At 55.2% G+C, this 14242-nt stretch overlaps 2 protein-coding genes across 5 annotated transcripts; both read right to left on the reverse strand.

The window, feature by feature from the left end:
- Nucleotides 1-1900, reverse strand: HAMP (hepcidin antimicrobial peptide). 3 transcript variants are annotated; one of them, XM_087827092.1, is made up of 3 exons: nucleotides 1202-1900; nucleotides 201-260; nucleotides 1-107 (listed from the first exon to the last, which is right to left on the reverse strand). In XM_087827092.1, the coding sequence occupies exons 1-3, from the start codon at nucleotides 1283-1285 to the stop codon at nucleotides 3-5; spliced, it is 249 nt and encodes an 82-aa protein (XP_087683218.1). In that variant the 5' UTR covers nucleotides 1286-1900; the 3' UTR covers nucleotides 1-2. The 3 variants fall into 3 exon arrangements, with proteins under 3 accessions (XP_087683218.1, XP_087683219.1, XP_016076480.1); XM_087827093.1 differs by having other exon boundaries at nucleotides 1-95; nucleotides 189-260; XM_016220994.2 differs by having other exon boundaries at nucleotides 189-260.
- Nucleotides 1901-3482: 1582 nt separating this feature from the next.
- Nucleotides 3483-13174, reverse strand: USF2 (upstream transcription factor 2, c-fos interacting). Of its 2 annotated transcripts, none has more exons than XM_087827569.1 (10): nucleotides 13101-13174; nucleotides 12798-12844; nucleotides 12568-12686; nucleotides 12313-12432; nucleotides 11665-11815; nucleotides 11456-11543; nucleotides 11107-11165; nucleotides 4472-4566; nucleotides 4220-4348; nucleotides 3483-4126 (listed from the first exon to the last, which is right to left on the reverse strand). In XM_087827569.1, exons 1-10 carry the CDS (start codon nucleotides 13160-13162, stop codon nucleotides 4037-4039), a joined length of 960 nt encoding a protein of 319 aa, XP_087683695.1. In that variant the 5' UTR covers nucleotides 13163-13174; the 3' UTR covers nucleotides 3483-4036. The 2 variants fall into 2 exon arrangements, with proteins under 2 accessions (XP_087683695.1, XP_087683694.1); XM_087827568.1 differs by having other exon boundaries at nucleotides 12232-12432.
- Nucleotides 13175-14242: the final 1068 nt, after the last annotated feature.

A 14242-nucleotide genomic window follows, 5' to 3' on the forward strand; every position in this document is an offset into this window, starting at 1 on the left:
CTCTACGTCTTGCAGCAGATCCCGCACTTGGAGGGGTGGCAGCAGCCGCAGCAGAAGATGCAGATGGGGAAGTGGGTGTCTCGCCTCCACAGCCTCTGCAGCCCGGGCTGTGGAAAGGAAGGAGGGTGAGCGGGTGTCGGCCCAGGGAAGGCTGTGGAGGCTCTGCAGGGAGGCCCAGGTGTTCTCACCGTCAAGCCAGCCGTGGCTCCAGCTGCGGCTCCAGCTGTGTCCTGGGTCTGGAGGTCTGCAAGCTGTTTCGTCTGTGGAAGCAGAAGGGGTATTGAGAATGGCAGGGGGCCCAGCAGAGCTCTCAGATTTGCCCCCGCCAACCCATTCCTCCCCAAGGGGTTGTGTCCAGTGCTCAGCTGGAAGTCTTGCTCTCTGGCCTTTTCTCACCTTCCCACAGGCAGTCTCCTTCCTACAAATACCCCCACGTCTCCTACTCTCTCCACAGCTGCTGCTCTTCTTTGGGACATTGCCCTCCCTGGCCTGGATGCCACCCCTCACTCATAAAATGTCTCCCTCCATCTTGCCCCTACAACCCGTTCCCCACCAGAAAGTCCACAGGGCTCTTCCTGCACTTGGAGGAAAATCAGTGTTTGGCACAATTGCCTGAAAGACTCAGCATGTCCACCCCTCAATCTCATCTCCCAGCACCATCACCTCCACTTCCTACAGCGTCTGGCCACCAAGTGCTCCACACTTGACCCCACCTCAGGTCTTTGCTTGCAGTCCTCTTATCTCCAAGTCATAGGTCAAATAACATTTTCTCACAAAACATTCCTGCTTGACTGCCAGCTCTTGATGCCACCTAAAGCCCTCCCACCCCCACCCTCTATCACCATGGTCACTCCACTTTAGTAACATGTACTAAACACCATGATCTTGTTTTGTTTTAACTAATTCCCTGACCAGATAGCAAGCACCATGAGAGAAAAATCTCTCATCTACCGTGTTCCTTGCTTGATCCCATTTAGAACTGGACTTTACATAGAGTGACACTCAATGAATAACTACAGAATTAGTTTGGGACCCCCAGTCCCTGCCACTCGTCCCTTTCTCTGAGCTTTAAGCAGCTGCCCAGACCCCCTTGCGCTCTGCCCAGTTCTGGGGGGTCTCCAGCTGCCCTCAGCAGTCCCCTCCCAGGGCCTGGCTCTCCAGTCCTGGCTGCCTGCAGGGCCCAGGCCCTGTGGGCTCTCACCTGGTGCAGGACTGAGGCACTGGCCAGGCTGGTCAGGAGGAGCAGCAGGAGACAGGCAGCCTGGGTCCGCGTGTTCAGTGCCATTGTGCCGTCTGGCTGTCCTGCTGTTGGGTCTAGGACTGCTCTGGTGTTGGGCTGAGTTACATGGCTTTTATGGGGCTGCTGGGGGAGGCGGGGGTACTAAGCCCCCTCCCCTTTGTCCTCACTCATTTCCAAGAAGGTGGTGGCGCCGAAAAGGCGGGAGATAAGCGGGAACAGAGTGACAGGGAACAGGGTTGTGTCACCCTCAACCACCAGAGGTGTGTACAGGGGGTGGGGCAGATGGGGCCACAGACACCCGCCTCCAGCCAGCCACCTGGGAAACACTTTCCCCAACATGACATCACCTTGTTGATCTCAGAAAAAATTCCCCCTTTTGCCCCAGAGGTTGAACAGATCGATGAGCAGGAGCAAGGTGTCCTTGTCCCCTACCCTTCCCTGATGTTCTCATTCACATGGGGGACGACTGTCACTTACCAGGCCCCTCGGGGGTGCCTGGTACGACTCCAGCTTTGGGTTCTGTTCTGTAGGGAACACGGCAACAGCTGGATGCAGGAGTTTGAGTCGGTACAAGCTCCCAGCATGTGCGTGATCTTTTACGAGCATCAAAACCTTAGGATGTGGCCCTGCAACCTGAAAAAGGTTCCTGGAAACTTCTGACCATGACTGCACCTCACAAGCCACAGCAGAGGTATTGACTCACTTTTGTGTTAAACCAGCCGGGACCACCTGTCCTCGAAGCAATGCCTGCTGCCCCACTGTGGGCTCTGCACTGTATTCAGGGGCCCTAGCTGCCTACTTGGCCCATCCCCAAGGACCTGGCTTCCCAGCTGCTGCTCCCTCTTAGGAGCCCACCATGCCCACCCATCCTGTCCTCCTCACTTGACAGGAGAGGAACTGAAGGCAAAGACTGGGGCTCTGCCCGAGCCAGAGGCAGAGCTGGCATTCCAGATTAGGCAGCCTGACTCTGGCGCCTGTGCTCTTACCACCAGGCTTTCCTGCCTCCCCCAACAGAGGGCACAGTGGGCTGTGCTAGACCTGGCTCAGACTGGCTCAATGGAGCCACTGTGCACATCTCATCCCACCCCCACATTCAGTGGCATCGTGTTGGTACCTGGACACCAGCAGTAGGGTATGCACACCACAGACATCAACCAACATTACAAACCAGGGCTTTTTTTTGGAGAGGTGGTCGCTTAGACCACCACCGGATGGGGAGGTGAACCAAGGCTGCCCGACTGTCCCGGCCACTATGTGAACCACAGGGAGCAGACGCACATAGCCGAGGAAACAAACTTGATTCCAGACAGGGCTTTGCCACTTTGCCTGACTCATTCTAGGATCACCCAGCGTCAACCCTACCACTGGAACCTGGAGGTACTGCTGCCAGTGAAGGAAAACTTCTCCCCTGCCCTGAACTATAGCCAAGCTCACTCAAACCCCAAGAATGGGGGCCCCGGGAAGTAAAGGCTGCTCCCTGCTATCCCGTCGCTCCATGTTAGGCTCTTCCTGCTGCACACACCCTCTCACAAAGATGGCCTCAAACAGAGGAATGGCCCGGAAAAGGAGACAGGGATCTCAGAGGGAAAAACCAGTTGGGGGCATTTGGGACGCACGCAGGGTGAACTCAGCAAGGTGGCAACTGGCAGGCCTAGACTGTGGGAGTGGAGTTGCATGGGGGCTGCACGCTCAAACACAAGGAGACACCAAAGCATCCCCCAGCACTGCCTGGTGTCACTGCATCTCCACTCAGGCCAGGTTTCATCATCAGCCAGGGGCAGGGGTCACAACACAGGCGCCAGAGCCACAGAGCAAGGCGACAGACTGACGGGCCAAGCTTGGCTTCCTGGCCATTTGCCTTCCTTGGGGGTGGGGGGCTCAAGGCCAGGCCCCACCATTGGCTGGTGCAGAGGGAAGGGCTTCAGCCCAGAAGGGCAGAGCCAGGAGCCAGTCCTGTTTTTAGGAGGGTGACACAGGAGACCCCAGCCTCTCCTCCAAAAACACAGGTCCTTGACCCAACCTCTCCCAGCCCCCACACCACATACACATACCTGGGGCCTCAAAGAGGATATTCGTTCCTTAATTCCTCTAACCAGCCCAGCCAACAGACTGGGTAACATGTAGTAGAGAATGGCAGGGACTAGCAGAGCTACCAATACAACAACCGAGGCCCTGCCCTGATAGAGCTCTGCACAGACCCCAGGGCCCCTGCCCGCACCTGAGATGGACAGACACACAAACAGACAAGGCGGGGCCACATGGGGCCAGTTTATTGCAGTTAAATACCTCTCTCTCTCTCTATCTTTTGTCCATTTTTCCATAAAGAAAATTAAAACACACACACACACCCAAAGAGGAGCAGGAATCCAGAAACAAGAGGTGGGGTGGGACATGGCCTCCCTTCTTAGGTCCAGGTCCCAGGGATGGCCCCCCAAAGGCTCTCCTCCTTCCCGTAAGCACCGTCTCAGTGCTTTAGTCTCTACCTCTAGAGACCAAAGAGGCAGCGGGATCTGGCAGGGCCCTGTCCTCCCTTCTGCTCCAGGCGAGACCACTAGAAGTGCTGGGGCTTAGTGGGGGCCGGGAGAAGGGACACAGACAGGTGGGAGGGTATCATTTCCACGTTGAGGAGTGGTGGGTGCTTATCCACAGAAATGCATTACTTCTCCCCATTTTTTTGTTAAAAATCTACTATAAAAAAACGCAGCTGGGGGAGGGACATCTGTCCCTCTCTGTGCTAAGGGCTGGGGAAGGGGGCAGCAGAGGCCCGGAGAAGGGCCCCGCGCGGTGTGGTGGGCGTCACTGCCGGTTGCTCTCGCCCACCATCTCCAGGTTGTGCTGCTGCAGCTGGGCGCGAAGCACGGCGTTCTCATTCTTCAGCTCCTCGATCTGGCAGACAGGAGAGGGAACAAGGGGCCAGGGATAGCTCCCTGAGCCTTGGGGCCCTAGACCCTCCACCAAGCCCCCAGCCCTGGCACTCACCTGTTGCCTCAGGAGCTCATTGTCCATCTGCAGCCGCTCGGCCTCCTTGAACGTCTCCTGCATGCGCTGGTTGGTCTGGCGCAGCTCCCGGATGTAGTCGCAGGCCTTTGACAGGATCCCTCCTTTACTCTGGGGGTGGACAAGAGCAATAGAGTGAATACTGTCCACTGGCCTCTGCCCACTGGCTCACCCAGGACAGCTCCCGTGCCCAGTGATCAGGCAGACTTTCTGGGAGGTGCCGGGGGCACTCACCGCTCCTGTCTTGCTATTGTCTGCATTACAATCTGGAATGATTTTTGAAAGTTGGACGATCCAGTTGTTGATCTTGTCCCTCCGCCTCCGCTCCACTGTAGGAACAATAGCAGTAAGGACAGATAGGCTTACAGTACTTCCCGTGCGCCGAGGGGATCTGCCTCCTGAGGCAGGCGCGGGCGGACCCCAGCTGCCGAGGGAGAGTGCAGACCCGGGGCAGGGTCACACTGCTGGCAGATACAGGGCCAAGATCTGCAGGCAGGCGGCTGGCTTCCCCCCCTGCTTCACGCTGCTTCTCAAGAGAAAGAGAGGAAGTCTCGCTCCCAAGTACCATGTATTCCTTTAAAGCAGAATCAACGGGGGGGCAGCAGGGTCATTTGGCCTATTTTTAAAAACTTGAGTCAACATTTAAAAATTAGATAATTTCACAAAATAGTTAACATCTTTTGAAAAGATAAGTTGTGGCTACAGTGAGCATGTTCTCTTGAGAGGCAAAAATGGGCCACAGCCCTTTACATGGGAACCGACTGCCCCTCTTGGGGCCCCATAGCCCCTGCATTTGATTCTCCACAGTCCTCAGGTCTCCCAAAAGCACTGGTCCCATGATTCTGCTTTTTCTTCATTTTTAAAATCAGTCTGACCGCCCTGGCCAGTTAGGCTCTGTGGTTAGAGCGTCGGCCTGAAGATTGAAGGGTCCTGGGTTCAATTCCGGCCAAGGGCACATACCTCAGTTGCAGGCCTGATCCCCAGCCCCAGTCAGGGCGTGTGCAGGAGGCAACCAATCGATGTGTCTCTTTCACATCGATGTTTCTCTCTCTTTCTCCCACTCTCTGAAAAGAAATGGAAAAAATATCCTCTGGTGAGGATTAAGAAATAATAAATAATAAAATAAAATCAGTCTGACCATGTCTCATCTGTTTAAAACCCTTCTCCAGAGCCCGGGCAGCAAGTCACAAATCCCGACTGACACTTGTGGCTCCCAGGGGCCTGGCATCAGGGCATTGGTGACCCAGGAACACAAGCCCTATCTTGAAGGCCAGGGACAGCAAACTAATGGAAGATTTCACTTGAAAAAAATCCAGATTTGTGATTTTACTTCATAAAATGCCACAGTTTCACTCTGCCAACTGAGTTGAGCGACAGCTGCCCCCTTCAGACAGGGCATGTCTTCTCTCTGGCTTCTCACCTGGCCCTCACATCCTGACCTTATGACAGCTACCTGGGGTCTGCCTACATTGGAGCCTGAGACCTGTGGTTTGGGGACTAGTGAAGCAAACCTGTCCCAGCCCTTCTTTACCTTCCAACCCCAGTACTAGGCACTTGTGGGGACACATAAGAAAGCCCAGTTATCCCCCAATTCTCACCCACACTCTCAGTCCCCTACCAGGATGGCCTATGGCCAAATGCAGGCAGGGTTTGTGGAGGGGGGACTGGGCCTATAAGTAGGCTTTGGAAAGGAGGGCGAGAAGACATTTTCTCAGGGTTGGGTGGTGATGGGAGGTTGGGGAGGGGGCCGAGTGAGGGTGAGAAAGGATGGGGTGGCCAGCACCTCCTCTGAGGCCAGCTCCGCCCAACCCTGGTGTTCCCTCAAAGAACACACTTGGCCACTAACAGACAAACCCCACTGTCTTCTCTTGGCACTTGGTTTTATCCACTCATTGATGACTAGTCCTTCCCACCTCCAGGTGCTCCTGCACTTTGGCCTGTGTGACAACAACCTCCTATGTGGAGGTCTCTCCTCCTCCCTCGCTCTCCTGTCCTCAGAAATCTCCCTAATAACCACGACAAGAACGGCGCCCAGTACAAAGTTTAGTCTGACCTTGGCCCTGAGCCCCATTGCTGTGGTGGCAAGAAGAACCTTCCCTTTGAGGACAGCCTTGTCTGTCTTAGTCTCTGAGAACTCTGTGGCCAAGACCTGCAGCAGAGCCAAGAGCGCAGCCCAGGCCTGGGGGCATGGCCCACCGCATCCCTCAGCAGTGTGCGTGCTCCTTTCCCGAGGTTTCAGCTGAGGAGCTCAACAGCAGATGGCTCTCAGTTTCTTTCCCTACCCTCATGCAGTCCAGCATTCACGAGCCTGGGCTCCAGGCTGCAGCTGTAATCCCATGTACTCATTTCAAGCCACCAGGGGGCAGTGACAGGGGGTGTGGAACATCACCAGTTTGCCATTACTTCTTAAAAACATACTGCCAGAGTGGCTCAGTTTGTCAAGCATCATCCTGTTCACTGAAAGGTTGCTGGTTCAATTCCTGGTCAGGGAACATACCTGGGTTGTGGTTTGATCCCCGGTCAGGGCAAGTATGGAAGGCAACCAACTGATGTCTCTCTCCATATCTTTCTCTCTTTTTCTCCCTTCCTCTCTTAAGTATGTCCTCAGGTGAGGGTTAAAAACAAAAAGTATTGCTTGCCCTACTGTGTGCACAGCACTGAGAGGCTGGGGTCCATGGTAAACTCAATCTCTGTCCTGCTGGCACTCACTGTGAAGTGCACGTGACCAGGTGACAGTGATACCAACACTAAAGGATATGTTATAAATGAAGACTGTGCCAAGTACCCCAAGTACCTGGGAGCCCCAGGGTAGAGCAATGATTTCTGCAGCCTCAAAGACTTAGAGAGGAAATATCTGGGCTAGTTTCTAGGGGAGAAGCATCAGGCAGACAGGTGTCAAGATCCCAAAAATGGTGACATGGAAATACTTGGGTGAGGGTGGCACGTGGAACAGGGTGATAGGAAAACGCTGTAAAAATAGGCTGTGAAAGCCTTGAATGCCTGATAATGGGTCTGGACCTCATCTCTTACTCTAGGGGTCCAGGCTCTTGAGTCTGGGCCTTTTGTTAAGCAGGTAATGATGCCGTCAGACCTGTGGCTTGGGAAGACCATTTTGGCACATTTGAAATGGAGGAAGACCAGTTAAGACCAAGGCCACATGTATTCCACAAAAGTGCTTCAGTTACACCCACACAACATTGAAAACAATTTAGAAGTAAAATCTGCCAGACTAAAGGGAGAAAGGGACAAACTCCCAAATATACTTGGAGACGTCGACACTCCTCTCTCAGGAATTAATAGAACAAGTAGACAAAGAAATCAGGACAGGAAACCTGAACAGTCAACCAACTTGACCTAGCGGACACTGAGGGAGCACTCACCACAGCAGCAAGTTCACGTGGAAACTTGCACCAAGACAGACCAGATTCAGCGACACATAGATAAGTCTTAATAAATTTCAAAGAACTAAAGTTATATGGAGTATAAAAAAACTAAATTAAAAATCAATAACAAGAAGACATCCAGAAAACCTACAAATATCTGGAAATTAAGCAACACATTTCTAAATAACCCATGAGTCAAAGAAAAAAATCACAATCACAAGGAAAACTGGAAAATATTTTTAACTGAATGATAATAAAAACACAACATATCCAAATGGGAGGTAGCTAAAGCAAGTGTTAGAGCAAAATTTGTAAGTAGAGAGGTTTGTGTTAGGAAAGAAAAAAGGTTTAAAATAATCTTTAAAAAGCAGAAAAAAATACCCCAGCAAATTAAACCCTAAATAAGTAGAAGGAATGAATTAGTAACATTAAGAGTAGAAACTAATGAAATAGAAAAAGCAATTCCATCTGGCATTTAAAAATCAGATTTCACATAAAGATCTGGATTTCAGGCTACTCAAGGGTTTCTCGCAACAGTGGACCCAAATTCTGACATGGCAGCAATGGGCTGGTGCTACAGAGGCCACCCTTCGGCAGGACACGTCCCAGTTCACTGAGAGGCCCAGAGATGGGTTCCTGCAGTCCTAAGAACTGGTGGGAAAGATGTAAAAGGGAGAAGGAGAAGCTGATCTGAAATCTACTTCAGCACACAATTTCAGGTTCAGGGATGTGAGGGAAGAGGGCAGAGCTGAAGGTGGCCTGGCTTTCAGTTCTGGACTGGATACTTGTGACAGGGGTGCCTTTTGCTGCAGTGGAAAAAGAAATGTTGCATGGGAGCCTTTGGCGAGGAGAGACAGCAGGCTCTGTTTGGACACACTGAGTTTGAGGTGTCTCAAGGACATCCAGAAATGGGTATTTTGAACGAGCAGCTCAAAATGAGTCTGGAGTTCAAGGAAGCTCCAGAGGGACATCGAGGAGGGGGCAGGTCTGACCTTTTGGAGTCACATAGGAGAAAGTCAACAGAACCCCTCCTCAGAAAAATAATAAACACCTACAACTAGGGATGGGGCTTTGGGAAAATTGGCAATTCCTGAGCCTAACATTTCACCCTCCTGAGGCTAAGCTGAGAGGGGACCAGACCTTAAGAAACACCATGAGCAGAAGCAGTTTCCCAGCCTTGCCCAATGTGAAGAATCACTTGGGGAAACTTGTCAAAACAGCCTCCTGGGCCTCCCTCTGACCTGCCCATTCAGAACTGTGAGGACAGCCCTGGAGAGCATGATTGTTAACAAGCTTCCTGGAACATCTGTGAAGCCCTGCTCTAAGGAGCAGGCTGGGAAAGAGAGGCAAAGAGTGCAGGAGATTCAGAGCAGGTAGAGCAGAAAGGATCTTTAGCAAAAGGAGGGGAACAGGCAGGGTCAGATGCATTGAGCGCAGACAGGAAAGGATGCCAACGTGTTTGGCAATGAAGTTGTCATGGATGACCTTAAATGGAGTCATTCTGATAGAGAAAAGAGCCAGACTGCCAAGGGTACAGGATGGGTAAAAGGTGGCCCAAATACTCTGCAGATTAGGTGAGGGTAGGACACAGCTGGAGAGTAAGGACAAGGTTATGAAAAAGACTTTTATGTAGGAGAAAGATTCCAGACTTTTTGCAGGTGAACTGACCCAGTGAGAGGCAGAGAATGAGAGTGAGGTAGAGGGTGGCTGGATGGTATTCCAAGAGTGGTTTGCTGCAGTCTCATTGGGGGACACACCATACTGCAGGGGGCCTCACATGTCTCAGCTGGTCCTTCCTCCTCTGAACCTCTGCAGGAGTCGGGTTAACATCACCTTACAAACAGGACTAAATAGGCACAGAGATTAAGAACCAGACTGAGGTCATATGATGGAAGCAGTAGAAGCAGAACTGCTAGGTAGCTTACAGGAGGCCCCTCAAACTTGCCGTACCCAGAAACCAAGCTCAGACTCACTCCCTCCCTTTTCAAATCAACCTGATCCCATCATGAAACCCTGATTCCTGAAATCCTGATTCTTCAGCCTTGGACTCCTCTCCCCATGCCTCCAGCCTCCATGCCCTGCCTTGTCTCAGGTCAGACATCTGCAGTCATCTAGTTTCCTAGCCTCTGGTATCCTTACTATACCAGATTTTATTTCCTCTCAAACTAAAATAAAAATCCAAGAGCAGGGACACTGGGAGGGCCTTACAAGGCCCCTTATGATCTGGCCTTGACCAACCGTCCTGCAACTCTGCCAACTTCCTCTTTCCTTTGCTGAAGTCTGCTCTGGCTCAGGCCTGGGTGTTTGCACTTGATTGTCCCTATGCCTGGGACTCTCCCCCAGTACCTGGCTGGCCCACTCCTTAAGATCCGTTCAGGCCTCTGCTCAAATGTCACCTCTCAGAGGCCTACACTGCCACCATTACCCTCTATCTCCTTACCCAGCTTTATCTTCCTTCATGCCATCTGACGTCATATTGTAGCTTTGTGCAATTTCTGTTTTTTCTACCAGAATAAACACTGTGAGAGCCAAGACTTCATCTGTTTGATTATACACTTTATCTGAAAATCTAAAATGGGCTGGCACATAGGATGTACGCGCTAAACAAATGCCTCAACTTAGTGAGCTGCTGAGATCACAGCTGCAAAGGCCCATCCCCAATCGAAGACTGTTAGGACTGTGGGGCCTCACCCTGGCTCTCAGGGACTTCCTTGACTCTCCTGGCTCCCTTCCCAAGCACTCCACAAGGGACCTCTGCAACAACCAAACCAGCACCCTCCAAAGCAATTGACTCCTCTCTGCCTTCCCCCTTCCAGCCTGTGCTCCCCTCTGACAGGACTTCCAGAAGACCACCTGCTGGGGAAGCATCACCTGATCTGTCATCAGTGTTCACTCAGACACTAGCCTGAACTCCTAAGCTTCCCTGACACTCCACACCATGCCCCACCACCATAGTGGCTACTGACTGGGGACAGGGGTTAGGGTGAGAAACTAGGGGACAGCAGAGAGGGCCAAAATGACCTTAGGGTGGATCTGGTGTTTATAAGAATAGCAGGGTGCTCCAGCCTTGGCTAGCCAGAGGCACAACTTCCTGCATTCATCCTCAGATGTGCTCCCTATCAGACCAGAGTTAGTTCTGGAAGCCAGGTGGGCAGGGGAATAACGGACTCAAACACAACAACGGACAATGGAAACGTAGGTCCAGAGGAGCAGGAAATCAATATGTGAATGTGAAACCTGCCATTTTAGATGCTGGCCATTAATTCAAAATCACTACCCAGGATGACAAAACACATTCCAGCCCATGCATACTGCCTATCTGTTCCAGACAATAAACTTCCTCCACCTGTTTCTACTTTTCCAGCATTCAACAAACACCTCTCACACTTCAAGCATGCCCAGTGATCTGTGACTCCAAACCCCAGGCCTGGCAGTGCCTGTGAGGCCAAGGTGAGGGCTGGCCCAGGGGCTCCACTTTGACTTTACCTTCATTGTGCTGAGCTCTCCTTCTCTCATCCCGTGGGGTTCTAGTTCCATCAATTTTCCTAGAAGAGGGATAAAATGGGCACGTGTTACCTCAGGCCTCATTCGTCCAAGCATTTACCAAGGAGTCAGATTTTAAAATGACCTTTGTGCGATATAGCAAAATGTAGACAGAAAGAGGAAATGATACTTTCTTTATACTAAAGAAACAAAAACAGACCAAAAAATACACCAAGTGTCTGCTGTGTGCTCAACCGCCTGACTTGTATTCCAGGAAACCTTCCCTTCCTTCAGCCCCACACTAGGCCCTCCCAGTGTGCCCTGCTCCTGGGCCCAGATCTCCTGCACATACGGGGAGTAGGGGTGTGTCCGGGGTGCAATCGTCCTTTGCGTTCCTGTCTGAAGCACGTCCTGGGGCGTCATCATGACATAGAACTGGCCTGTAGGAAAAGCGGGGGTTAGTGCTAAAACTGGGAGCAGAGTCAGAAATGGCTGAGGGATCCCTCCCTGCTAGGCCTGTTGCCTCCCCTGCCTTCCACCTCTGCCCCTTCCTCCCTTTACCTCCGGCCTGTAAGCTCTGGTCTGTAGTCTGTACCGACACAGCCGTGGTATCTCCCACACTGGACGCTGGGAAATAGGCAAATCGTGCCTCCCCACTGACAGCCTCAGCTGCTGGGCTGCCGCCATTGCTGAAGGGATTTTGGATTACAGCCTGGGGAGTAGGACACAGAGGCCACCCTTAGCCACCTTGTTCCCCAACCCATCCCCTTGTTGCCCTGTTTGATGGGTACTGCATCCTCTATGGAGGGTGGGGAATCCCCCTGTATGTGTCACTCTGCCTGTGTCTCAGATGGCCCTGGAACTTGCAGACACTCAGCAATCACTTGGTGAAGCAACCAGTTTTTACCTCTAAGAGACTTTATTACCATCATCCCTAACTTACAGAGAGAAAAAACGATGTTCCAAAGATCTTGCCCAAGGTTTCACTGTGCAGAACAGGAATTTAACCCACACAGTCTGACAGCCTGAAGGCAGCACCTGTGTTGCACGTGCCCCACCCACTGGGAACTCCCTCAAAACAGAGCTAGTGTCCCCTCTCCATCCCCCCAGGCGTTGCTGAGCACCTACCAGTGGGAAGGGTGCAGCGGGACCTGGGGGCACAGAGGCAGCAGCGGGACCAGGGCGCTGGGCTGCCCCATCCACACCCACCTGGGTCACAGCCTGCTGCCCCCCAGCAAAGGCAGCCGTAGACACGACGCTGACGGCGCCTGCTGTGTCGCCCTGGCCATCCAGCTGACCATCAGTCACCTGGACTACGCGGTATGTCACCTGCAGGGGGCGGCAGAGCAACGAGACAGCGCTAGGGCCCAGGCGGGGGCCAGGTCTGAGCCCCTCCCAGCCCTCCCAACCCTCCTCTCTGCTCAACCCTCCGCTTGCCCACCCGGCTCCGGCCCTCAGCCTCACCTGTCCTCCATTATTCTCTGTGCGGAACTGGTACTGGATGTTGTGGTCGCCGAACGCCGCCTGCTGGACGCTGGCGATAGCCACCGCCGTCTGCTCCTCTGCCCCAGGGCCGTCCCCGCCTACGGTCGAAGGAGAGTAGGGGCGATGGTCAGCGGTCGCGCGGACCTGGGCGGCCCCGGTGCCCTCCCCGGGCGCAGGCCGCAGCCCCCGCGGGCCTCGCGAGCACTCACCTTCCTGCAGCTCGACGCCCTCCTCTGCCTCGGGTCCTTTGTCGTGGCTGCGGGGAGGGCGGGTAGAGGGGGTCAGGGCCGCCCGCCCCCCCGCCCCTTTGCTCAGGTGCAGGGTCCCCATCCTGCCCGGCCCCTTCTGGGGCTGGGGCACCGCCAGGACCCGGGGCTGGGGGCATTTGCACGGTCCCCCTCCCTCGCGGCCTCCATTTTGAGCTGGGCCCGGCGGTCGCTCCGGATCATGGCGGCCCAGCCGTCAGGCCGAAGGGCCGGAGCCAGGGGGCACGGGCCGGCCGGCACCCTTACCTGGCAGCGGTAGCAGCGGTGGCCGAGGCAGCGGGATCCAGACCCGGGTCCAGCATGTCCATGGGGGGGGTGGGGGCGAGGGGGGGGCGCGGGGCCCGGGGGGAGGGGTGGGGTGGGGTGGGGAGGGGAGGGAAGGGAGGGGAGGGGGCGGGCGGCCGGGGGGGCCCCCGAGCCCGGCGCTCACGCCGCGCGGCAGGAGGGGACGGAGGAGACACGGGAGCCGCTCGCGCTGATCACGGGGACAAACAGTGGGGTCATGTGAGGAGGAGATGCCGCCGCCGCCGCCGCCGCCGCTGCTGCTTTTCGTGCAGCCGCTGCCTCCGCCCGCCCTCCTGCCGGCTCGCGGCGGCTCTAGGCTCCGGGACGCAGCGCAGTCGCCCCCCGCCCGCTGCACGCGGCCCTCGGGCCTCCTTCCCGGAGCCGCCGCCGCCGCCGCGACTTTTTTTTTTTTAACCCGGTCTGCCCAAGACGGCCGCCGCCTCTCCCTTGGATCGCCGGCTCGAGCGTCAGCCGCCCGGCCTGGCCCAGTCCGGCGGCGGATCGCTGCTGCAGCGGCCGCCGCTTTCTATTTTTTCCTCTTTTTTTCCTCCTTTACTTGAGCTGCGCGCGCGCGGCGGCGGCTGCAGCGCGAGCCCCGGGCCGACGCGCGCGCGGGGGGGGCAGCCCCCGGGGAACGCGCACGCTGTTTGTCTACGATGGCGGGCGGGCGCGCGCCGGCCTGGGTCTCGGCCGGGCGCGGGGTCGCCGCCACCACTCCCGGGGCCGCCTGACACTTGCCAGCGGGTCGCCCGGGTGGAACGCGGGCCCGGATGGAACGCCGGAGAACGAGACAGGCTGCGGGGTTTGGAGACTGTAGTCGGGCAGGGGTGGGGGTGGGTGCGTGTGAATGGAGTGGAACAGGAGAGGCGCGCGGAGGCGCGCTCCCGGCGTTTTGGCTAAAGTGCGCGAAGGTGGAGGCCGGGGCGCATGCGCACGCCGGGGCGGGGCTGGGGCGCGCACGCAGGGCGGGGCGGGGCCTGTGCGGGTACGTACCCCCCGCCTAGGGGAGGGAGAAGGCAGCGCTGGTCCCCTCCCGGCCAGGGCGCGAGTCCCGAGAGAGAAGGGGACACGCGGCCTTGTGCTGCCACAGCTCCGGGGTCCCC

Source organism: Miniopterus natalensis, chromosome 18, assembly GCF_054644295.1.
Source record: "Miniopterus natalensis isolate mMinNat1 chromosome 18, mMinNat1.hap1, whole genome shotgun sequence".
NCBI lineage: Eukaryota > Metazoa > Chordata > Mammalia > Chiroptera > Miniopteridae > Miniopterus > Miniopterus natalensis.

What these genes read in the sequence shown, in the direction of transcription:
- HAMP (XM_016220994.2), bottom strand. Translation starts at nt 1,285, where the DNA reads ATGGCACTGAACACGCGGACCCAGGCTGCCTGTCTCCTGCTGCTCCTC. An exon ending in GTGCCTCAGTCCTGCACCAG is followed by an intron (nt 261 to 1,201) that starts GTGAGAGCCCAC and finishes CTGCTTCCACAG; the next exon opens with ACGAAACAGCTTGCAGACCT. An exon ending in GAGCCACGGCTGGCTTGACG is followed by an intron (nt 108 to 188) that starts GTGAGAACACCT and finishes TCCTTTCCACAG; the next exon opens with CCCGGGCTGCAGAGGCTGTG.
- USF2 (XM_087827568.1), bottom strand. Translation starts at nt 13,162, where the DNA reads ATGGACATGCTGGACCCGGGTCTGGATCCCGCTGCCTCGGCCACCGCT. An exon ending in ACCGCTGCTACCGCTGCCAG is followed by an intron (nt 12,845 to 13,100) that starts GTAAGGGTGCCG and finishes CCCTCCCCGCAG; the next exon opens with CCACGACAAAGGACCCGAGG. An exon ending in ACAATAGCAAGACAGGAGCG is followed by an intron (nt 4,349 to 4,471) that starts GTGAGTGCCCCC and finishes GTCCACCCCCAG; the next exon opens with AGTAAAGGAGGGATCCTGTC.